We start from the raw sequence: 24,203 nt of genomic DNA, 5'->3' as shown, positions 1-24,203 counted from the left end.
GCCTTGCTTAGCACCTGTAGCTCAGGGCTCAGGAGTGGGGTTGAGAACCCCTAGCCCACCCTACTCCACTGGATTCAGACCCAGAGTCCTTTTAAACAAAATCACCATCTGTGCCTGAGAGTCTGGTGCTCTTGTGCAGGCTCCCTGGGTCACTTCTGACCCTTGATCCGGTCCTGCCGTTGTTGCTGCAATCTGGCCTGGGGATCCCCCGGGTTGTCCTCTGGTCTGTCTCTGGAGCCTCTTCCACTGGCGGTAGCGAACCATCACCCTTGGCTGGAGGGTTCCCAGAGCCTTGGCTAAGAGGTCTGGTCCCGGGTGTTTGGAGTCCCAGTGGCTTCTCTGCAGGAGGCTGCTGCATGAGACCGCTCTTCTCCTCAGTCATCCCAGACAGAGCTGAGTCACTCCCTTTTAAATGCTTTCTCCACTGGAAGCATGCCCAACGGGGGCGAGGGGGTGTGGCCTCTTGGGCCCAAAGCAGCTCTTTAAAGTGTCACAATGACATGGAGGCAAAGAAGTGACAACATGGTACTTTAAAATCTTGTACTAAATTGCAAGTCAGTTTATAAACTACTAAACATTCAAATGAGTACAAAATACTTTGAATTAGTAATTACTGTAGGGAAGTATTATTATCATTATTTCTATTATTATAGCACCTGGAAGCCCGAATCATGGACTAGCGCCCCATTGTACTAGGCTCTGTACAAACACAGAACTAAAAGTCCCTGCCCTGAAGAGCTTACAAACTAAATGTAAGACAAGAGACAACAGATAGGATACAGACAGAGAGACAGATGGGGGGTGCAAGGAAACAATGAGCTAATGTTGGTCAACATAACAAGCAATGGTCTCAGCACACCAGCAGCCTAACTGTTGTTAAATTTTTGTAGACATGATGGCAAAATGAGTTTTAAAGTGGGCTTTGAAAGACGATAATGAGGTAACTCTGTAGGTGTTTATTGTGAGCTCCTCCCAAGTGTGAGGGGGCAATATGTGGAAAAAATATCATTCAATCCCCTAGAAAGATACAGAATTGGATTCTCCACTGCTTTACCCTTTGTTTTATCACAGGTACCTGAGTAAATTGAGTACAGAGTGGGTTTCATCCTGATTTGGTAGCGCTTTACACACACACACCCTTAGAATATAGAATATCAGGGTTGGAAGGGACCACAGGTCCAACCCCCTGCTCAAAGCAAGACCAACCCCCAGTAGGGTGACCAGATAGCAAATGTGAAAAATCAGGACTGGGGTGAGGGGTAATAGGAGCCTATATAAGAAAAAGACCCAAACATCGGAACTGTCCCTATAAAATCAGGACATCTGGTCATCCTAACCCCCAGACAGATTTTTGCCCCAGATCCCTAAATAGCCCCCTCAGGGAATGAACTCACAACTATAAGTTTAGTAGACCAATGCTCAAACCACTGAACTATCCCTCACACCCTTGCATAGATGTAAAGAACTGCATCAAGTGCAAGACAAGAGAATGAGGCCCACATTGTTCAAATTGTAGTACTGTATTGACCTGACTATAGTTCCATGTTCAATTAGCTGTAAGCTTTCATTTTGAAACACTAGGAAAAAAAAATTCATGTTGGTTTTAAAATGTATGCGTCACTTTTGTCCATCAAGCCACAGAAACTGACAAGAACAAAACGAAATAGCATCTTCTGGTGATAATGAGGTAGAGGTCTGGAAAAGTGTTGCATAACATGCAGAAAGATTCAATTTCTTCAAGTTTTTAGCAAAGCTAGTTTGTCACCTCCCTTGTTAAGGATCTTTATTTTTTTTTATGTAGTCTGTTTTGTAGTGTTACAGTTTAGCTGTTTCTACCACGCCCCATGTGCCTCAGTAGCGGGGTGCATGCCACTTTGCAAATAAAATAATGCAGTAAAAAGGTTCTTGTATTTTTGAATATGAGCTTTCCTGGTGGGAAAGTTCTAGTTTTGCTCCAAAAATACTGAAATATTTGAAAGGGCCTGAAGTTGCTCAGATGCCATTTTAAATAAATTTCTTAGACCAATTTTTTACTCCAATATGCAGAGTTTATGGAGAGTTCAGGAGAAGCAGAATTTCTTTCCAAGGACTTTTTCTTATCTGCACACAAATCTAGGCTTTCTGTGAGACTTAATTTGCTTACTACTTCTGGGAAGGGAGTTATTTTAAATATAATGGTTAACTTGCACTTAATTATAAATCAAATACTTGATGCCATTCTTCTACAAATTGAAAACATACAAGAATCAGTAGAACAAACTGAAAGAATCCGATTTACAGGGAACAAGTCTCTTTAGTGAATAGGATCATACATATTAAAATTGATCTACAGAGTTCTAGGACGCTATTCAATACAGCAATTCAAAATAATCTTGCTATGCATCAGAGGTTGTAAACACTGGACATTAAACTCAGGGCTTCCATCCTTCATACATTAGGTTTAAAAGAGGGCGTAGAAAGGTGATCCTCTTTTGTTTTTCTTCCTGTTTTACTAGACAGGATTTTAAATGTGAAATTCAAACCTTTGGTAAACATTGAAAAAGCTTAAACATTTAGAAATTCATTGAGGCAAATGGGATCAAAGTGGATTCTCCTCACTGTTGTTTTTTTTAATTGAGCATTCTTATGATGCAATCTGAATACTCAAATGCTGTTGTTTCCTGACAGCTCATGGACTCACAATTTAGAAGAAAAAACACAGTTCATATTTCCTATTATGCGGTTGTCCTCCCTCCTCCTCATTGTTGGTCACCCTCACATTTCACCATGTTTAAAATTAGATTGCAAGATCTTTGGATTGCTTATTATTTGTGTTAGAATAGTGCCTGGAGGCTCCAGTCAGGATAGGGGTCCTAGTGTGCTAGGTACTCTGGAGATACATTAGTAAGAGATAGTCTTCTTCCTGAAGAATTTACAGTTTAATTTAAGGTAGGACAACAAATGGTGTAATGAAGAATTGGAAGGAATAGGGGAAGGGAGGGTGAGGGTAACTTTGATCTAAACACATGGTTGGATTCACCCGCACTTAAAGGATATGGAGTCAGTTAATTTTGTAAAAAAAAACCTGTATAAAATATAATTAATTAAATCAAAAGGTATAATCCCTACTTGCCTTCTATCCAGTCACTATGATTAAGGCTAAGATTTAGTCACGGGTATTTTTGGTAAAAGTCATGGAATAGGTCATGGGCAATAAATAAAAATTCACGGCCCATGATCTATCCATGACTTTTACCAAAAATACCCATGACTAAATCTCTACTTCTGGGGCCTCGCTATTCTGGCGACTGCTGCCTCAGGCACCGCTCTCTGGATGGCCTCCGGGTGCCCCTGGGGCCACTGCTCCAGTCACCTTGGGACTGCTGCTGTTTGGGTAGTCCCCGGGACCAGCTGCAATGGTTGCTGCTTGCATGGTCCCCGGAGGCAATTTCCCAGGGCCACCAGAGTAGCGGCTGGTATGTCTGGCTCTGGGGGGGCCCCCGGGACTGCTGCTCTGGCACTTCCCGGGACAGCCCCCAGGACTGTTGTTTGGGTGGTCCGTGAGACCAGCCACACCGACCACTGCTGGGGCGGTCCCTGGATCCAGCTTCCTGGGGCTTCCCAAGCAGCGGCTGATACGACTGGCCCCAGGGACCACCAGAGCAGCTGGTCCTGGGTTGCTCCAGCAGTGGCTGGTGCGGCTGGTCGTGGGGTGACCAAGCAGCTGACCCTGGGGCCAGCTGCTCCAGCTGTTGCAGAAGTCACAGAAAGTCACGGAATCCATAAGTTCCTCAACCTCTGTGAAAGAATCGCAGCCTTAACTATGATGTATGTCTCTTGTCTTCCTATGTTTCTGTAAACCACGTAGCCCACCTTCAGGCACTGTAATAAGGTGACTATGTTTAAAAATAGCAACTTCTTTCTCAATAGTGTATTTAGATACTTCACTGTGGACTTAAGTTTAAGAATTTGATTTTTACTCCTGCTATCCCTGCTGCAGAGTCAGCATACCTAAGAGTGACAGAACTGAATTCTGTTCTTCCTTTTGCATCAGAGGCAGTATTGTTTGTTAAATTCCAAAGTTAGTTGAAGACACTCATGTTACATATATGGGGACATAATCTGAAGACAGTGGGGTCATGTGGAGGTAATTGTTGAAGGCATAACTTAATTTAGCCCTGCAGGACCATTATTACAAGTAATAAAGCAATCTGCTTTGCAGTACAGCTCTCATCTTGAGGACAATATGGCCCTGCTTCTGGGTGTTAGACTAGTATTTAATATTTCTCCAAATTTTTCCACCTCATGTTTAGAAATGGGCACCAGTAGTCCCAAAGGATATCCCAAGGATGTAATGCTTCATATTACAGTGTTTGTTGTTCCATGATTAAAGGAGAATTTCTCATCACTTGTTGCTGGAATGGCTTTTTGTATGGTCCATAATGATTATTTTTTTTAGTTTTCCTCCTTCTCCCTTGACATTTGATCTTTCATCCACTCTATTGGAACCGCTTAAAATCTTTGGAAAAACACAGGACCAATTTCAGTAATGGTTTACACCATTCTAAGGTCTCTGGTGGTAAAACTTCTTCACAGGGGGAGTGAGTTATGGCAATGCAAAGTGGCTACAGTCCATTTTCAGACGGTTGTGTTCTTATGGGAGTGGGGGGAGGGGGATTCACTGTGACCCACAAATGTGGGTGATGCTGTTTGAAAATTAACATGCTTTGACTGTGGGAGATTCTCTATCTCTGTGAGGAAGAATCTGCCTACAGTTTTCCAGTGCAAATCTGTGGTGCTTGCTGCTTTTGTCAGCTCAGGAGTTTTCGAGGAATAGCAAAAATATCCTCTGACATTAAAAGAAATGAAACTTATTGATCCTGATAAAGATTTTTGTTTGAGTTGCACTTAATTGCAATGGTTTCACGTACTTTTTTGCTCCTACATAGCTTTATAAGGGGTTGTTATGGTGATGCATTTTGCACGCAGTGTGTTTCCATTTGCCTTCCGTTGCCACTTTTATCACACCCATCATATATTTAAATGTGACCGCTGGTGACCCACTATCCTGATTAGATTTGGAATTTGGTGATAACACATTTCACATTTTCTCACACATTTACTTTTTCCCTCACAAAGATGCATAGTTCACAGCTTGGTTCTGCTTGTGATCTCTCTTACAGAGTTCACTTCCTAACTTCACCTCTCGGGCTTTTCATTTGCTGTTATAATTGCTGCTGCCTCATATATATCAATTCCATAAAATTAAAATTTTGCTCATGTAACTTTCTAGCCTCATCATGTGTAATTCTCCCTCCTCACCACTGCTATTTTGTTATAAACAATGCCCTTTCAGAAAGCACATACACATCTTCAGCCATTCAGATGGCTTAACTAAGTGAACATTAGCATCCTTCACCAAAAGAGGTGTCGTGTTGGGCAGTGTAATGTTTAGCAATCCTGTGTGAACAGGCTGAGAATTCCACTTTCAGGTAGCAATGTACCAACAACATCGGAATTACACAGACTGCTACAAACATTTGGGTTACATTAATTAATCCCACACTCTACTGAAATGTATTAGTTGGAGTAAAAAATTAGATATACAAAAGCAAATAATTTCTTGTTCAGATCTCCTCATTATTTCAGGATAATATGAACAATATCATTATATATTATACTTTAAAATATAATTATTATGATGGCAGCTCTGGTCGTGACTATAGCTGAGGTTGTGTTCCAATTTCCATTTAAAGCAGGAATACCAGCTGCCTGCTAAATAATTGACATATTATGTATCAGAGGGTAGCCGTGTTAGTCTGGATCTGTAAAAGCAGCATACAGTTGCATCTGAGGAAGTGGGTATTCACCCACGAAAGCTCATGCTCCAAAACGTCTGTTAGTCTATAAGGTGCCACAGGATTCTTTGCTGCAATTGACATATTGTTATTTTTCACTAGATGAGGGTCAATTGCTCTCCATAGACTAAATTTTTATAATTATCTTCTTGATTCATTACTTAGTTTTTATTAAAAATGCACCTATTTTGAAATTTAGGCTTGGCTGTTAGGCCAAATGATCTCAAAAAATACAAAACATACTGTTCAGATTTGGCCTAGTAACTAAGGCTTGCTTACAACACAGGCACATTTCTTCTAACGAGTCAGAATTCCTCTTCAAGTTATTTCCAATATTTGTCATAACTATTTTTTATTTTATGATACTGAATGCCGACAATTAACATACCCTGGAAATGAAGAGATTTTGACTCAACTGCACCCCTTTGGGTGAAGCTCTGGAACTGCAACAGAAGGAGAGAAAACAGTAACTACACCGAGTGTGGTGTGGGTGTATTCTTAGAAGAATTACTTAATCTACATATAATTTTTCACAATATATGAACACTATATTTACTTCGTGTCAACATTTTACTGTATTTATTGTATGTAACTCTATCTGTTCTGAAAATAAAATTTTACAAAACTTTAATATAAAGCAATTTTTATTGAATTTATGCATATTTGTAGGAAAGATTTGAACGAAAAGATGCGTTTGTGAGCCAAACCACCACAGTTATTATTGTTATTACAAAACCATTATATAGTGTTGTTAAGGTATAAGTTGCTCTACAGACCCTACACCAACTATATGCTGCACACCAAAGATGACAGAGAAAAAAAATACAAACACAAATTTATTTTCACCTTCTCTCCCTGGTGTTATAGCCTTTGTTGATGGTTCCAAACTCTTGTTGTTCCACATGAGAATTACTCAGTCTCTCTCAGTTCAGGATATTATAACCTGGTCAGACCTACTGAGCAATAAGTAGGGAGTTCTAAGCATGAGAGAAGGCTCAGAGAAACGAATGGTAGACATCAACACAAGGGATATTAAGGAGAGCAGCAGTACATTTCATGTCTTGACACTAGACAGTGAAACAAAAGGACATGGAAGGTGAGATATATGAAAGGGTGAAGTTGTGCAGTCTTGCGATGAGAATGTGGGCAGAGCCATGAAAAAGAATTAATCAGAGAATTTGTCCAGCTAATGCCACCAAATTTACCAAATGAGTCACATATTATTCAACTGACTCTAGATGAAAAGTTTGAACTTGATGTAGAAGGCAAAAAGAAATGGAAATAGAAATTAACCATCTACTATTTTGAGCTACAGCCATCAATGATATATGTTCTCTATTGGGACATGTACAATACAGTAGATCTGTGTAGGCTTAAATATCTTCCACAAAGTGATTATTTTACATTTTTTCCTTAGCTTGATAATGGGTAATTCTAGGTTAAAAAAAAATCTCCAATACTCACCATGTGAAATACAACTGGCTGCTCAGTCACACCACACATGCTAACCTCATCCCATCCCAGCCATTGTTTCTATCTTTTTTACTTGCCCAGATTACAAAATTCTGTAGGACTAATTTTATCCCAGGGACATTCTGAGAGGCCAGACTACGGCCTTCAAAACTGGGCAAAAGTATCATAGAAAAGGAAATTATTGTTACCTTGGAGACTAAAATAAATGACCTGGAGAAACAATACAACTGCCGTCTGATTAATATTCCAAGTTAAATTATCTGTAGCGTTAACTAAAGGAGCTCTTGAAAAAACTGGACAACTCTGTGAAGAAAGAGAATAAACACTGGCTTTTGACTTGAACTGCCAATACTGAATATAGTGTCCAGTGATACGTAATTATTTATGGAGACATTTTTACAGCACAGGAAAGAGATAAATCAGACCTTTCCCTCTCACAATAAAGCCATTTTCAAAAGAGTGAGTTCAGTGGAAAAAAATTTAAGAGATACATTAACTGCTTGCTTTTTAGGAGTTGTATCAGTTGATCAATTGAACTAGAAAGCCATATTGCAGTGTAAGCCCAAAATTCCTCAGCGAAGACCTGTAGAACCACCACATTCTATCACAGATTGTTGTTAATAAATAACCTATAAACAGTACACATACAGATCTAGGAACTTCAAATGTCTATATGTTTTATTACATAAGCCACTATTCATTGACTTTGTGCTTTATTTTTCTCTCTCCACATTCTTTATAAATCATCTTGGGCTATTGCTTCTTTTCCATCTGCAGCAGGGGATTGGAACCTTTGTCTCTATTGTGATGCAGCACAGTTACTACCAGTCTGCGAGGCTGGCACTGTGAACACTGTTAAGTATTTCACCTACTCAAAGAATCTATGTTATTTTGCTGGTACTGTGTTTAAGGCATATAAAATAAATAGATACACATAATTTATAATGCTTTTTAAAAAAATACTGACAAAGCCATATGTTTTCCTCCCACCTAAACACTGTAGTGTGGAAGATGGTCTCTAAAAATGAACGAACCTAACAGCATGTAAGCTTGTCTCGAAGCATAACAATCTTTTGCTTAAAGAAACGGCTTCCACTTATAACAAATGACAGCAAATCAAGACAGCTGATGGCAGTTATACTCAGACAGATATCATTGTAAGTTTCTGATTGTTTTTCTTCTATGTGCTGTATGTAATAGACCCTAAAGAGGTGATATGGGAGGAAACAAATGATTATCACAGATATGAACATCAAGCTTTTAATCTGGGCCCAGAATTCTTGATGTGACCAGACAGAACCTGGAAGCTTTTTCACCACCTTTAGAATGATGAAGACTTGCAACCCCAAGAAGACACATGTGATGGCAGTTACAACGGCAATTATGACATAGTTCAGTGCTTTCACACTCTCCTTCTTGAGTTCTTGTTGGAACGTAAAACATGTGGTATTTCCATACTCCCCAGAATTTCCATACCGAGCAATGAACAAAGGCAGCACAATCACAATGGCCACTATCCACACTGCAGCACTAGCAGCCACAGCATGCAGCTTCCTGTAGAACTCCACCTTGTCCTTCCATTGAAAGAAAATGAGCCACCGGATAATAAGCGTGATTATGTAGAATAGAAGAGTGAGGTACATGTGGATGTGCATCATAGCACTCACTGCTTTACAAAAGGCAAATCCAAAAATCCACTTCTGACTGATATAATAATAAAGCCTAAATGGCATAGTCAGGAGAAGCAGGCTGTGCAACACCACGAGGTTGACAATCGCTGCTGTAGTCACTGACAGAGTGTTCATTTTAACCAACAAAAATGACATTGCGATGGCTCCAATTGTACCTCCAATTAATGCTACTGTATATATAGTGATCAGTGCGTAACGTTCAATGTCATTGGGCTGAGATGCATTCGGCAAGGTTGTAGTCTCTTCAGGCATGGTCCTGTAAATCTCTTTTGGACTCTATAAAAGAAGACATCAATGTCATTAAAGATTAAAATGAGATTTAAAACTAACTGAGTCTTCAGCCTGGTTCTGGCTCCAGGGCATATATTGTATATAACCCTAGGAATGCTTGGATTATTTCATTTCTGATATCAGTTACTGCAAATGATTTTCCCCACTACTGAAATGTGCTCTGTTAGGAAAGGAAGTTCAGCATTCCTGCTAGTTAGGAACGAATGGCTGCAAAAGCTGAATTTAAAGACGGAAAAAACCCAAGCATATACATAAGTTAGAGGGAGAAGCTGATCAAGTTATGGAAATGTTACCAGCCATGTACTTAAAAACAGTTACTAATTAATATTTCAAAACAAAGATAGGCAAAAAAGATCTGCTTCTTGGCCAAATTATTTGAGTACGATCCTTATGGGGAATGACAGCCAAGGAAGGAGTACTGTGGAAAGGGATCAGGGGATCATAGTGGACCACAAGCTAAATATGAGTCAACAGTGTAACACTGTTGCAAAAAAAGCGAACATCACTCCGGCATGTATTAGCAGGAGTGCTGTAAGCAAGACCCAAGAAGTAATTCTTCTGCTCTACTCCACTCTGATTAGGCCTCAGCTGGAGTATTGTGACCAGTTCTGGGTGCCACATTTCAGGAAAGATGTGGACAAATTGGAGAAAGTCCAGAGAAGAGCAATAAAAACGATTAAAGGTCTAGAAAACATGACCTAAGAGAAGATTGAAAAGGCTGGGTTTGTTTAGTCTGGAGAAGAGAAGACTGAGAGGGGACATGACAACAGTTTTCAAGTATATAAAAGGTTGTTACAAGGAGGAAGGAGAAAAATTGTTGTTCTTAACCTCTGAAGATAGGACAAGAAGCAATGGGCTTAAATTGCAGCAAGGGTGGTTTAAATTGAACATTCCAAAAAACTTCTTACTGTCAGGGTGTTAAGCACTGGAATAAATTGCCTAGGGAGGCTGTGGAATCTTCATCACTGGAAATGTTTAAAAACTGGTTAGACAAACACCTGTCAGGGATTTTCTAGATTATACTTAGTCCTGCCATGGGTGCAAAGGACTGGACTAGATGACCTCTCAAGGTCCCTTCCAGTTATTTGATTCTATGATTCTTATCAGCCCTTTGTGTTAACAGCTCAGATCTTTATTACAGAGGATCTACTTGGTGATCATAAAGAAGACACAGTCATTGTTAGAATCCTGCTATTTATTCATTAAAATTAAGTGTGCTGGGAGAGAAGCTGAGCCTTGATTAGGGAGCGGGGCTTCTTTGACTAGGGGTCCTATAAAGGCAGCAGCCAGCCAATTAGGCAGCTGCAGCAGCACAGAACCAAAAGCAAAGTGAAAATTGTAGTTCTGCTGCATAGATGGGGACATCTTTGCCATCCTGGGGGACTATTAACACATGCAGCAGAAGACAGAGCCATGGCAGGACTCTGCAGCTCACTGGAAAGACGAGATCTTGACATGTTGAAAGGTGACATGCTGGATGGGCAGACCACAGGACCACATGACCATATACTGTTTGGAGCAAGCAGGTAGATTGGATCTAGTATTCCTTCGCATACCTGACAGTAGCTGAATATGGCATGTGTGCCCTGAATTGTGTCTCAGTCTGGGTTCACCCCTGCCAGCTTCCTCCTGGGTCCTTGCGGGCGAAGCACTTTTATTTGAATTTGACTCATTGTACTTACAATGTAAAACCTGACCTGGTTTTCGTTTTACACCAAAGCAGCATTAGATTTGCAGTATGATAAGTAGTTCTTCTATTTATTGTATCACTGATCTTTTAGGTGATTTCCATTTTAAATAATACCCATTTTGACAGTCAAAAGACTATTTAACAGTTTCCTCATTTGTGGAGAAGAGGAAATACCTTTGATATTTCTAATATCAGGTTTCAGTTGCAATGGGACATTAATAATATGATATTTCTCAGTGACTTCATTTTTTAATAAAGATTTTAGCTGTTAACACGTTTTTAGCATGCCAATCATTGTAGTATCTGAGCTTTCTTTATACAATGGCCACTATTTGAAAAGTCAACACTTACTTTAACTGTTACCTCAACATATCCAAAGGACCAATTATTTCACTATATTTAGTATCAGCAATAACCATGGGACCTTAGATATTGTAGAGGAATTGCTGGTAAATACTGACTCTCTAATGGTTGACTCTGTATTTTAGAGGTTAAAATTATATTTGTACCTCAAAATGAAGTTCTCTCAACATTTTTTTCCAGTAAATTATGAGCAAGTAAAATGTGTTGCAAAAGGGATTTTTCTCTAAGGAACTACAATTTACAACATATTTCAACTATTGTACTGGAAAGGAAAGAGTACACATTCCTTCCTATTCTAATTATTGCCACTTCTATAACATTTCATTTTAGCTTTCAAATGTTCATACCGGAAGGGATTAGCAATAGCTGTTTGTATGTCAATTTTTTAAGTTGTCGAACTGTAATTAGAAAACATGTCACTATAATGTTGCATTATCAGACAGTCTCAAGTTGGAATGTGTATTTACAGTTTTAAAGTACTACTATACTAAAGGCAACTGCTGCAAATCTGGGTTGCTATGACAGACATATGATTATCTGCATCATTAACAGTAGTTCTGTGGTTGGGGTTGGATGACCCCTGGTGGTTGCTTCTCAAGTTCAAACAATGAACCCTTTTCAGAATGCACATAGAAGAAACAAAGTAGAAACACCACGTTTTGAATTTTTCACACATCTCTGCTACTGTTCAGACAGTGAAAAAGTTACCTGTGGATGGGTATAGTTTGCTCAGGAAGGATAGACAGGGGAAAAAGGGAGGAGGTGTTGCCTTATATATTAAAAATGTACACACTTGGACTGAGGTGGAGATGGACATAGGAGATGGAAGTGTTGAGAGTCTCTGGGTTAGGCAAAAAGGGATAAAAAACACGGGTGATGTCGTGCTGAGAGTCTACTACAGGCCACCTAATCAGGTGGAAGAGGTGGATGAGGCTTTTTTCAAACAACTAACAAAATCATCCAAAGCCCAAGATTTGGTAGTGATGGGGGACTTCAACTATCCAGATATATGTTGGGAAAATAACACCGCGGGGCACAGACTATCCAATAAGTTCCTGGACTGCATTGCAGACAACTTTTTATTTCAGAAAGCTGAAAAAGCTACTGGGGGGAAGCTGTTCTAGACTTGATTTTAACAAATAGGGAGGAACTCGTTGAGAATTTGAAAGTAGAAGGAAGCTTGGGTGAAAGTGATCATGAAATCATAGAGTTTGCAATTCTAAGGAAGGGTAGAAGGGAGTACAGCAAAATAGAGACAATGGATTTCAGGAAGCGGATTTTGGTAAGCTCAGAGAGCTGATAGGTAAGGTCCCATGGGAATCAAGACTGAGGGGAAAAACAACTGAGGAGAGTTGGCAGTTTTTCAAAGGGACGCTATTAAGGGCCCAAAAAGAAAGCTATTCCGATGGTTAGGAAAGATAGAAAATGTGGCAAAAGACCACCTTGGCTTAACCACGAGATCTTGCGTGACCTACAAAATAAAAAGGTGTCATATAAAAAATGGAAACTAGGTCAGATTACAAAGGACGAATATAGGCAAATAGCACAGAAATGCAGAGGCAAGATTAGAAAGGCAAAGGCACAAAATGAGCTCAAACTAGCTATGGGAATAAAGGGAAACAAGAAGATTTTTTATCAATACATTAGAAGCAAGAGGAAGACCAAGGACAGGGTAGGCCCACTGCTCAGTGAGGAGGGGGAAACAGTAACGGGAGACTTGGAAATGGCAGAGATGCTTAATGACTTCTTTGTTTCGGTCTTCACTGAGAAGTCTGAAGGAATGTCTAATATAGTGAATGCTTACGGGAAGAGGGTAGGTTTAGAAGATAAAATAAAAAAAGAGCAAGTAAAAAATCACTTAGAAAAGTTAGATGCCTGCAAGTCACCAGGGCCTGATGGAATGCATCCTAGAATACTCAAGGAGTCTGAGCCTCTAGCTATTATCTTTGGGAAATCATGGGAGACGGGGGAGATTCCAGAAGACTGGAAGGGGGCAAATATAGTGCCCATCTATAAAAAGGGAAATAAAAACAACCCAGGAAACTACAGACCAGTTAATTTAACTTCTGTGCCAGGGAAGATAATGGAGCAGGTAATTAAAGAAATCATCTGCAAACACTTGGAAGGTGGTAAGGTGATAGGGAATAGCCAGCATGGATTTGTAAAGCACAAATCGTGTCAAACTAATCTGATAGCATTCTTTGATAGGATAACGAGCCTTGTGGATAAGGGAGAAGCGGTGGATATGATATACCTAGACTTTAGTAAGGCATTTGATACGGTCTTGCATGATATTCTTATAGATAAACTAGGAAAGTACAATTTAGATGGGGCTACTATAAGGTGGGTGCATAACTGGCTGGATAACCGTACTCAGAGAGTAGTTATTAATGGCTCCCAATCCTGCTGGAAAGGTATAACAAGTGGGGTTCCACAGGGGTCTGTTTTGGGACCGGCTCTGTTCAATATCTTCATCAACGATTTAGATGTTGGCATAGAAAGTACGCTTATTAAGTTTGCGGACGATACCAAACTGGGAGGGATTGCAACTGCGTTGGAGGACAGGGTCAAAATTCAAAATGATCTGGACAAATTGGAGAAATGGTCTGAGATAAACAGGATGAAGTTCAATAAAGATAAATGCAAAGTGCTCCACTTAGGAAGGAACAATCAGTTTCACACATACAGAATGGGAAGAGACTGTCTAGGAAGGAGTATGGCAGAAAGAGATCTAGGGGTCATAGTAGACCACAAGCTTAATATGAGTCAACAGTGTGATACTGTTGCAAAAAAAGCAAACGTGATTCTGGGATGCATTAACAGGTGTAAACAAGACACGAGAAGTCATTCTTCCGCTTTACTCTGCGCTGGTTAGGCCTCAACTGGAGTATTGTGTCCAATTCTGGGCACCGCATTTCAAGAAAGATGTGGAGAAATTGGAGAGGGTCCAGAGAAGAGCAACAAGAATGATTAAAGGTCTTGAGAACATGACCTATGAAGGAAGGCTGAAACAATTGGGTTTGTTTAGTTTGGAAAAGAGAAGACTGAGAGGGGACATGATAGCAGTTTTCAGGTATTTAAAAGGGTGTCATCAGGAGGAGGGAGAAAACTTGTTCACCTTAGCTCCAATGATAGAACAAGAAGCAATGGGCTTAAACTGCAGCAAGGGAGATTTACGTTGGACATTAGGAAAAAGTTCCTAACTGTCAGGGTAGTTAAACACTGGAATAAATTGCCTAGGGAAGTTGTGGAATCTCCATCTCTGGAGATATTTAAGAGTAGGTTAGATAAATGTCTATTAGGGATGGTCTAGACAGTATTTGGTCCTGCCATGAGGGCAGGGGACTGGACTCGATGACCTCTCGAGGTCCCTTCCAGTCCTAGAGTCTATGAGTCTATGAGTCCCTCGGGGCATGCCAGTGCATTGTAATGCAAGTTTCTACAGCATTATGGAGAATCTACACACCATCCTTGCAATGATTCTGCAGGAAGGCTCATCTTCATTGTGTGTAAAAAGCATTCCTCAACAGTGATGTTAAAGCACACAAAATCAGCTTATCTGCCCACCACTGTTACAGCCATCCAGTTGAAACCTATTTATGTTGAGAATACATAACATAGCATGACATAGCATAATATGTTGCACAGAGAAAATTGCTAACTTCTCAGAAGGCACAGTTTCCTACTGTGCAGACACCTGAAGGGCCAGAAAACAATGACCAGAATTGCAAGTGCCAGGTCTTACAGACATAACTTTTAGCAGGAGACACATGGAATGAGAACACGAAGTCTTATGTATTGAAAGGTAAACACTTTATGACATTAGTCCAGGATCTTGGAATCTGTGTGCAGCCCAAGAGATAGACTGTATATGAGGGTCAAAGGGCAGACAAATAACTGCCATAGGCTGAGAAACAGCAGAGGAAACCACTCTGTGGCCACTAATGCAGCCTCAGGGTTGGTTGCAGTAGCTTCTGAGAGAGATGACTCTCCCATGTGGTTTCCCCACTCAGATTATATAGTTGCAGATCTGCTGGCTCAGTCCCACCTCCAAAAGACTCCTCCACACTACGGATTCGCTGCAGGATTGTGTTTTGTTGCTGCATAGGGTTGCTTTCATTCTGGCCCTCACCTCTGTGTTGCAGAATTACACCAGTTTACTATGCCCATGAAAATGGAGGGGGATTGGATTGACCCTGAAATATATATGTTCAGGGCTCTTCAGGGAGGGGCTTGTGTCTCCTTCCTTTCCTGGTTCCCTCTCACCCAGGCTACATCATGGTCAACGGTATTACGTGAGATCAGAAGCAAATCTCGAATCCTTCTCTACACTGTCTTCTTGTTTGGCTAAACTTTTGGGAGACAGGAGTTTTGAAGAATAGTAACACAAGGGCACACAACCACCTCATTCGGCATTATATAGAAGCTAAAGACACATCGGTCGATGTTGGGGGCTTTCAGGAAATCATCAAAACATCAGTATTTTGTTTCAGCAGAGGAGGTAGCAGATTGTGCTAGGAAGAAGTCTAGAAATTAGAGTCTTTCAGAATGGTGATTGACAAAAGGATTTTTGTGATAAATTTGAGCATTGATGTGTCATAAATTCATAGATTACATTATTATTATATGTTATTAATATGTCACAAGCCATAGGACTTCTCTGAATCATTCTTGTTTGAACTACAACATATGTTTTAGAAAAACATCCAATCTTGATTTAGAATTTCCAGTGATGGAGAATCCAATACAAGCCTTGGTAAATTGTTCCAGTAGTTAATTACCCTCACCGTTAAAAAATTAGCACCTTATTTCTAGTCTGAGTTTGTCTAGTTTCAATTTCCAGGATCTTATTATACCTTTGTCTACTAGACTGAAAAGCCCATTATTATCAAATTTCTGTTCCCCATGTAGGTACTTATAGACTACGATCAAGTTGCCCCTTAACCTTCTCCTTGTAAACTCAAGGAGCTCAGTCTATTTAGCATATCACTATACAGCATGTTTTCCAACCCTTTAATCATTCTTGTGGCTCTCTGAACATTCTCCAATTTATCAGCATCCTTCTTGAAATGTAACCACCAGAACTGGACATAATATTTTAGTACTTGTTGCACCAGCGCCAAATAAAGAAGCAATATAATTGGGGCTGTCGATTAAACACAGTTAACTCATGCGATTAACTAAAAAAACACCATGATTAATCACAGTTTTAATTACACAATTAAACAATAAAATATCAATTGAAATTTATTAAATATTTTTGGATGTTTTTCTACATTTTCAAATATATTGATTTTTATACAACACAGAATACAAAGTGTACAGTGTTCATTTTATATTAGTTTTAGTACAAATATTTGCACTGTAAAAATGATAAACAAAAGAAACAGTATTTTTCAGTTCATCTCATACAAGTACTGTAGTGCAATGTCTTTATTGTGTAATTGCACTTTACAAATGTAGATTTTTTAAATTACATAACTGCACTCAAAAACAAAACAATGTAAAACTTTAGAGCCTACAAGTCCACTCAGTCCTACTTCTTGTTCAGGCAATTGTTCACATTATTTACATTTACAGGAGATAATGCTGCCCACTTCTTATGGACAGTGTCACCTGAAAGTGAGAACAGGTGTTTGCATGGCACTGTTCTAGCCGGCATTGCAAGATATTTACATGCCAGATATGGTACTTTCATACTTGGCCACCATTCCAGAGGACATGCTTCCACACTGGTGATGCTTGTTAAAAAAATAATACATTAATTAAATTCGAGATTGAACTCCCTAGGGGAGAATTGTATGTCTCTTGCTCTGTGTTTTACCAGCATTCTGCCATATATTTCATGTTATAGTAGTCTCGTATGATTACCTAGCACAGGTTGTTCGATTTAAGAACACTTTCACTATATATTTGACAAAACGCAAAGAAGGTACCAATGTGAGATTTCTAAAGATAGCTACAGCACTTGACCCAAGGTTTAAGAATCTGAAGTGCCTTCCAAAATCTGAGAGAGACGAGGTGTGGAACATGCTTTCAGAAGTCTTAAAAGAGCAACACTCCAATGCAGAAACCGAACCTCAAACAGAAAATCAGCGTTCTGCTGGTAACGTCTGACTCAGATGATGAAAATGAACATGTGTTGGTCCACTCTGCTTTAGAGCGTTATGGAGCATAACCCATCATCAGCATGGAAGTATGTCCTCTGGAATGGTGGCTGAAGCATGAAGGGACATATGAATCTTTAGTTCAGCTGACACATAAATATCTTGCAACGCTGGCTACAACAGTGCCATGCGAATGCCTGTTCTCACTTTCAGGTGACATTGTAAAAAAGCAGCGGGCAGCATTATCTCCTGCAAATGTAAACAAACGTGTTTGTCTGAGCGAATGGCTGAACAAGAAGTAGGACTGATGGGACTTGTAGGCTCTAAAGTTTTACACTGTTTTATTTTTGAATGCAAGTTTTTTCGTACATAATTCTACATTTGTAAGTCCAACTTTCTTGATAAAGAGATTGCACTACAGTACTTGTATTAGGTGAATTGAAAAATACTATTTCTTTTGTACAGAGCATTGTACACTTTGTATTCTATGTTATAATTGAAATCGGTATATTTGACAATGTAGAAAAGATCCAAAATATTTAAATAAATGGTATTGTATTATTGTTTAACAGCGCGATTAATTGCAATTTTTTGAATTGCTTGACAGCCCTAAATATAACTTTTTTATTCCAACTTGATATTCCTTTGTTTATACATCCAAGGAGCACATTAACCCTTTTGGTCAGATGATTGCAATGGGAGCTTATGTTCAGCTATAATTCGCCATGACTCCTAGGTCCTTTTCAGAATCACTGCTTCCCAGGATAGAGTCCCCCATCCCGTACGTATTTTTTTAATTCTTCTTCCCTAGATGTATGACTTTATATCTTACTATACACATAGTAATACACATATTGTGTGCTTGTACCCAGATCCAGGAATACTCTCTATCAGTGACTCGTTCTTTTCCTTATCTACCACTCCTCTAATCTTTGTGTCATATGCAAACTTTATTATTAATAATTTTATATGTTCTCCCAGGTCACTGATAAAAATATTAAATAGCTTAGGACCAAGAACCAATCCCAGTGGGACCTCCCTAGAAACACATGATGATTAATGATGATTCCCCATGCACAATTACATTTTGAGATGTATCAGTTAGCCAATTTTTAATCCATTTAATGTATGCCATGTTGATTATGTATTGTTCTAGTTTCTTAATAAAAATGTCACGTGGTACCAAGCCAAGCGCCTTACAGAAGTCTAAATTCATTACATCAACACTATTACCTTAATCAAGAAAACCTGTAATCTCATTTAAAAGAAATCAATTTTGTCAAAATCTCTAAAACGTATTATAATCTGTGTTGACGAATGAATTAAGCTCTCTCTGTCTTTCTCTCTCTCTCGCAAGTGTCTTTGCAAAATTTACCCTGTGATAAAGATCTGTATCAGGACTGTCAGAGTTGCCCTCCATAATCATGTAGATTTCCATGTAATCCAAAGGTTGGACTCCATTGAAGAGGCATATATATTCTTTGTACAGCTGACTAGGACCTGTTTTCCCTCTCAAAATCTCAATGAGAATGAAAATTTTCCTTTTGAGTTGAAGTTTTTAGTAGAAATTGTTTTGGTTTTCATGATAGCTGAAAACCCTAAACCAACTTTTACCAATTATCGACAACCAAAAACCAATTTATTTTTTTTTACAAAAACCTGGAAATTTTAAACAAATTTTTTCACAAAAAATTTCATTTAGTCAAAAAGCTATTTTATGTTAAAAAAAGTACATCAGTTTTTGACTCATTCTAATGATTTTTGACTAATTCTAATTAAGAATATGCCTATAAAATTTGCAGATGACACCAAGCTGGGAGGGATTGCAAAAACATGGGAGACAGGATTAGAATTCAAAATGACCTTGACAAATTAGTCTGAAATCAACAAGATGAAATTAAATAAAAACAAATGCAAAGTACTTCACCTAGGGAAAAAAAATTAAATGCACAACTCTTAAATGGAGAAATAACTGGATAGGTGATGGTACTGCTGAAAAGGATCTGAGGGTTATAGCAGATCACAAATTGAATACAAGTCAACAATCTGATGCAGGTGCAAGAAAGACTAACATCATTCTGGAGTGTATTAATAGCAGTATCATATGTAAGACACAAGAGGTAATTATCCTGCTCTGCTTAACACTGGTGAGGTCTCAGCTAGAGGACTGTATCTAATTCTGGGTGCCACACATTAAGACAGATGTGGACAAATAGGGAAAGGAAGAGGGAGGGACCTACAATAAAGATAAAAAGTTTAGAAAACCTCACTGCTGAGGAAAGGTAAAAATAACCTTGAGAAAAGAAGACTGAGGGGGACCTGGTGGTGATCAATTGTCTTCCATGTCCTCCAAGTCCACTGAACATAAGACAAGAAGTAATGGGCTAAACCTTCAGCAAGGGAGGTTTAAGTTAGATATTAGAAAATCCCGCCCTATGTTTCTATGATTCTTCATGGTGTAGATTCATGATTGACAGTAACTACAATACCCACACTCCAACAAACAAACAGACCCATATGAAACTTGTAAAATAAATTTCTGCTTAGAAAAAACTGCAGTGATTAAATATATCAGATAGAAGAGCAGACATTTACTGTACATACCTATGATTTTTCCAAACAATTTTTGGAGATCTCTGTCACTTTTTCTGTAGTTCATTTACTGGATGTGAGATGGAGGTCCCTCTGTGTGTGCTGCCATTTGACTGAAACTTTGCAGTAAAAATCCAGTCTATCGAAGTAAATGTAGACAAAGGACATATAACTCACCATTGAACAAAGGAGACTTCCAAAAATGCTGTATTCTTAGTTCTGTTTTTTTGAAAATAAATAAATAAAAATTGTGTGATTACACAATAGAACTTTCCTCACAATCTTCTTTACCATCCTTGCTGCCATGGGCATGTTATCTGACTTACCACTAGCAGCGTAAGAGAAAAGAAGGGAGAACAAACCCAAGATTTATGCACAAAAGAGGGAGGAGGAAGGGAAGGAAAAGTGACCTCCGTATACCGGAAACCCAAAAGAGTATGTGTTAGGAAAATAATACCACAAAAGAGCAATGAAGAAATGTTTCTTCACGTATCAGAACAGCAGAAATAAGTAACAGTTATGAAAAATGGCCATACAGAAAAGATCTTAGATTTGTTTAAAATAAGAAAGAAAAAGAGCCAGTTGGATGCATTTCTTTAGTTACAAACTTTGCTTTAAAACCAGTTACAAATTGAATCACAAAATGGATTCTGCTTTGCCAAACACATACACTTTGTTCCTAATCAGGGTTTGTCCTCCACATTTTGAAGCTTATTGATTTGTATCTTCATTTTGTACAATCTAAAATAATTAAGATCCAGATTCTCAAAGGTATTTAAGTTCTTAACTCTCATTGAAATCAGTGAAAGTTAAGCACCTGAATACCTTTGAGGATCTGAGTCTAAATTAATAAGTGGTTTTCAATTTCAAATAAATGTCATTATGTTACTTTCTCCTTTGGACCCTGTCAAAATTGGTGACCCTGATCCTCAGCTGCATTAGGCAGCTTTGGGCCTAAAGCTGTTTTATCTAGTCCCTGGGTTTCCCCTGCATAAGGAGATGCTGTCATAAACAGATAGCTAAGGGTTAATGTCTCTTTAACCTGGAAAGGGTTAACAAACAACACCTGACCAGAGGACCAATCAGGAAACAAAATACTTTCAAATCTGAGTGGAGGGAAGTTTGGGTGTGGGTCCTTTGTTCTTGGGCTGTTCTCTTTCTGGGCTCTGAGAGTGACCACACAAATCTCCAGGCTCTTTAATCTTCTGTTTCCAATTGAAAGTACAGAGGTAGAAAGACAATATAGGGTTTTACATTGTTTTTCTGTATTTGCAAATGTGTAGTCTGCTGGAAATAGTTTAAATTGTATTTTTTCTGGATAAGGCTGTTTATCCATTTTCTATAAGCTAAAAGACCCTGTAACTGTTTACCATCTAAATTGCAGAGATAAACCTTTTACTTTTTTCTTTCTTTTTGATTAAAAGTTTTGCTTTAAGACCTGTTTGATTTTTTTCACCTAGTTAAGGCTCAAAGAAACTGAGTCTGTGTACACCAGGGAATTGGTGGGGAGAAGGGAAAGAGAGCAGAGGGGAGGGAAGGATAAGTTTCCTCTTTGTGTCACATTCAAGGAGCTTGAATCTGTATTGCCCTGAGGGAGGGAAAGGTAAATTTCCTCTTTGTGTTAGATTCACGGAGTTGAATCACGGTGATCTCCTAGTGTACCCAGGGCGGGAAAGATCTGGGAGGAGGTAAAGAGGGGGAAGGGAAATGGTTTATTTCCCTTTGTTGTGAGACTCAAGGAATCTGGGTCTTGGGGGTCCCCAGGGAAGGGTTTGGGGAGACCAGAGTCTATCAGGCGCTCTTCCTAAGTCCTGATTGGTGGCAGCCTATCAGATCTAAGCTGGTAATTAAGCTTAGGGGAATTCATGCTAGTACCCATATTTTGGATGCTAAGGTCCAGATTTGGGAATTATACTATGACAGATGCTCAAGTGGTTTAGAGCCTCAGTAACAGCTTTTATACCTTTTCCACCTCCCTGGAGTCAGTCCAGAGGATATGGGCAGGGGAAAGGACACTGGAATGCCATGATACCTTAGTAATCTCTACCTGCCTCAATGACCCTTTGGCAGTACCAGATTTACCATAGTGCCACTGGCGCCATGGCTCCGGGCCCACAGTCCAAAGGGGCCCTGGCACAGCCTGCTCTTCTCTGCCCCCCGGTCTCTCCTGTGGGGGCAGAAGCTTGATGCTCCCAGCTCCTGGGGCTCCTGCTGCAGCAGGGCAGGCTCCGCCGGCAGCCAAGCTCCTCCCCTGCCTCTTCCCCCAGTGTGCCACATTCCCGCCCCTTCCCCTCCCTCTCCCTGCCACCGAATAGCTGTTTGCTGGCACGAGGGAGAGGGAGGAGCGGGGCTGCAATGCGCTCGCCACTTGAAGGAGGAGGCGGAGATGAGGCGGGGGCATGGCCTTGGGGAAGGGTTTAGAATCGGGGCATACTCCTTCCAGCCCCCTGCCATAAGCTGCTCAGGGCAGGGGGCTGGGAGCACACCCATGCCCCCAGCCCCCTGCCCTGACTCTGGCACCCCCTCACAGACCGCCATGACCCCAGCCCTGACTCCTGCACCTGCCACGCATACCTAGTTCCCCCACATCCTATGCCCTGACTCCTGCACCCTCCACAACCCACCCCCACCACCAAACAGGAGCTGCCCCAGGTAAGTGCTCCACACGCCAACCTCCTGCCCCAACCCTGAGCCCTTTCCCTCACCCTAACTCCTGGCCAGACCCTGCACCCCAACCCCCAGCCTGCTCCTGCACCCTAACTGCCTCCCAGCCCCTGCACCCCCAGCCCTGTGCTCAGTGCACCCCACCCTCAGCTCAGTGCAGAGAGAGATGAAGAGAATGGGCTAGAACCAGGGAGAAGGTAGGTACCTGCTCTATGTGGGCGGGAATCCTGTTTACCCCCTCCCCAGCCCTGCTGCGCTTGCAGTTTACCCCCAGCCCCTCCCTTGCTCCAGGAACCAACCCTAGCTCCTGCCCCGCTGTGCTTTTGCCCCCAGACCCTGCCTTGATCCAGTCAGCAGGGACTAATCCTTCCCCCATGCCCCACTGTGCTCATCTTGCTCCTGGCCCCTGCCTTGCTCCAGCTGGGAACCAATCCTTCCCCCACCACACCCATGCCCTGCTGTCAGGGTGGATAAAAATCAATGATTTAAAAAAAAATAAAATAAATGATTTTATTTATTTAAATTAGATTTTTGAGGGAAAAACCGCATCTAAAGATAGTTTTAATTAAGATACATTATATCTCATCATGAAATAGGGATTATAAATTCTAATTCTATAGTATGAGACAATATATTCATGTAATGTTTAAGAGTTTTGTAAATGAGTTCTAATAGTTCATGGATTAGGGACCCAATTTTATGGGGTTCCACAGGCTTCTGTATAGATTATTTAGGTTAATCGTTATAGCTACTCAATGGGACTCAGTGCTTAGTCTAGAAGACACCATCCAAGATGCTTAATTTTGCAGTTCTCAAACTGTGGATTTGTGTCACCAGAGGTAATATGCTTGTTAACAGCAAAAATGTTTTTAAATAAATAATATAGAGAGGTGAGAAATAACAGACCTCAACTCTGTTGTCCCTCTGCAAATTTGTCTACATAGAGTCAATCCCTTACATCTCTCTAAAAGTGCAAAGTTTCAAAAAGTTCAATGAATAGAAGATTGTTGAGGGCAGAATAGATCTGGACAAGGAGAAGAAGTCTGTGAGAAGCGAGGGACATATGCTTTTTTGTTAAAATATTATGTTTGCTGTTGAAGAAAAAAAATCCAGAATACTTAATGTTGTTGTTTTAGTTAAATAAAACAATTTAAATGTCTGTCTGATGATGTTCTCCTCCTAATACAGCATGGTAAGAAAATCCTCCAAATATTAATGATTAACCTGTTGAATTGAAGATAGTTCACCTCCCAATGACTTCATAAATATCTGCTTCAATTATCTTTGGTAAATGAAATAACCAAACAATCATTCATTTTCTGATATAGCTGTAAAACTCATCTGAAAATTTTTCAAAATAAATCACTGTTTAAAAATGTATAGTGTGTACCTTCTAAAAACGAAGCCTACATCTCTGAGTTGTGAAGAATATGTATTAAGGTTATAACAGCCAACAAGAATGCACTTTTATGTAGAAATACATGATTAAATCGAG

The 24,203-nt window shown here is 39.9% G+C and overlaps 1 protein-coding gene across 2 annotated transcripts in view; it reads right to left on the bottom strand.

Annotated features, from left to right (window-relative positions):
• Positions 1-6,513: 6,513 nt before the first annotated feature.
• Positions 6,514-24,203, bottom strand: part of GPR141 (G protein-coupled receptor 141) — a 38,244-nt gene continuing 20,554 nt past the window's right edge. The window contains exons 2-3 of one of the 2 annotated variants that reach the window (XM_050937795.1): positions 20,057-20,183; positions 6,514-9,277 (exon numbers count right to left, since the gene is read on the bottom strand). In XM_050937795.1, coding sequence (XP_050793752.1) covers positions 8,345-9,253 — 909 coding nt within the window. In that variant the 5' untranslated portion in view covers positions 9,254-9,277; positions 20,057-20,183 and the 3' untranslated portion in view covers positions 6,514-8,344. The remainder of the gene's footprint in view (positions 9,278-20,056; positions 20,184-24,203) is intronic. The other variant, XM_050937796.1, reaches the window with a different exon arrangement.

This window comes from Gopherus flavomarginatus, chromosome 2, assembly GCF_025201925.1.
Source record: "Gopherus flavomarginatus isolate rGopFla2 chromosome 2, rGopFla2.mat.asm, whole genome shotgun sequence".
Classification (NCBI taxonomy): domain Eukaryota; kingdom Metazoa; phylum Chordata; order Testudines; family Testudinidae; genus Gopherus; species Gopherus flavomarginatus.
The sequence above is the reverse complement of the archived record's forward strand: the minus strand, read 5'-3'. Positions and strand labels throughout refer to the sequence as shown.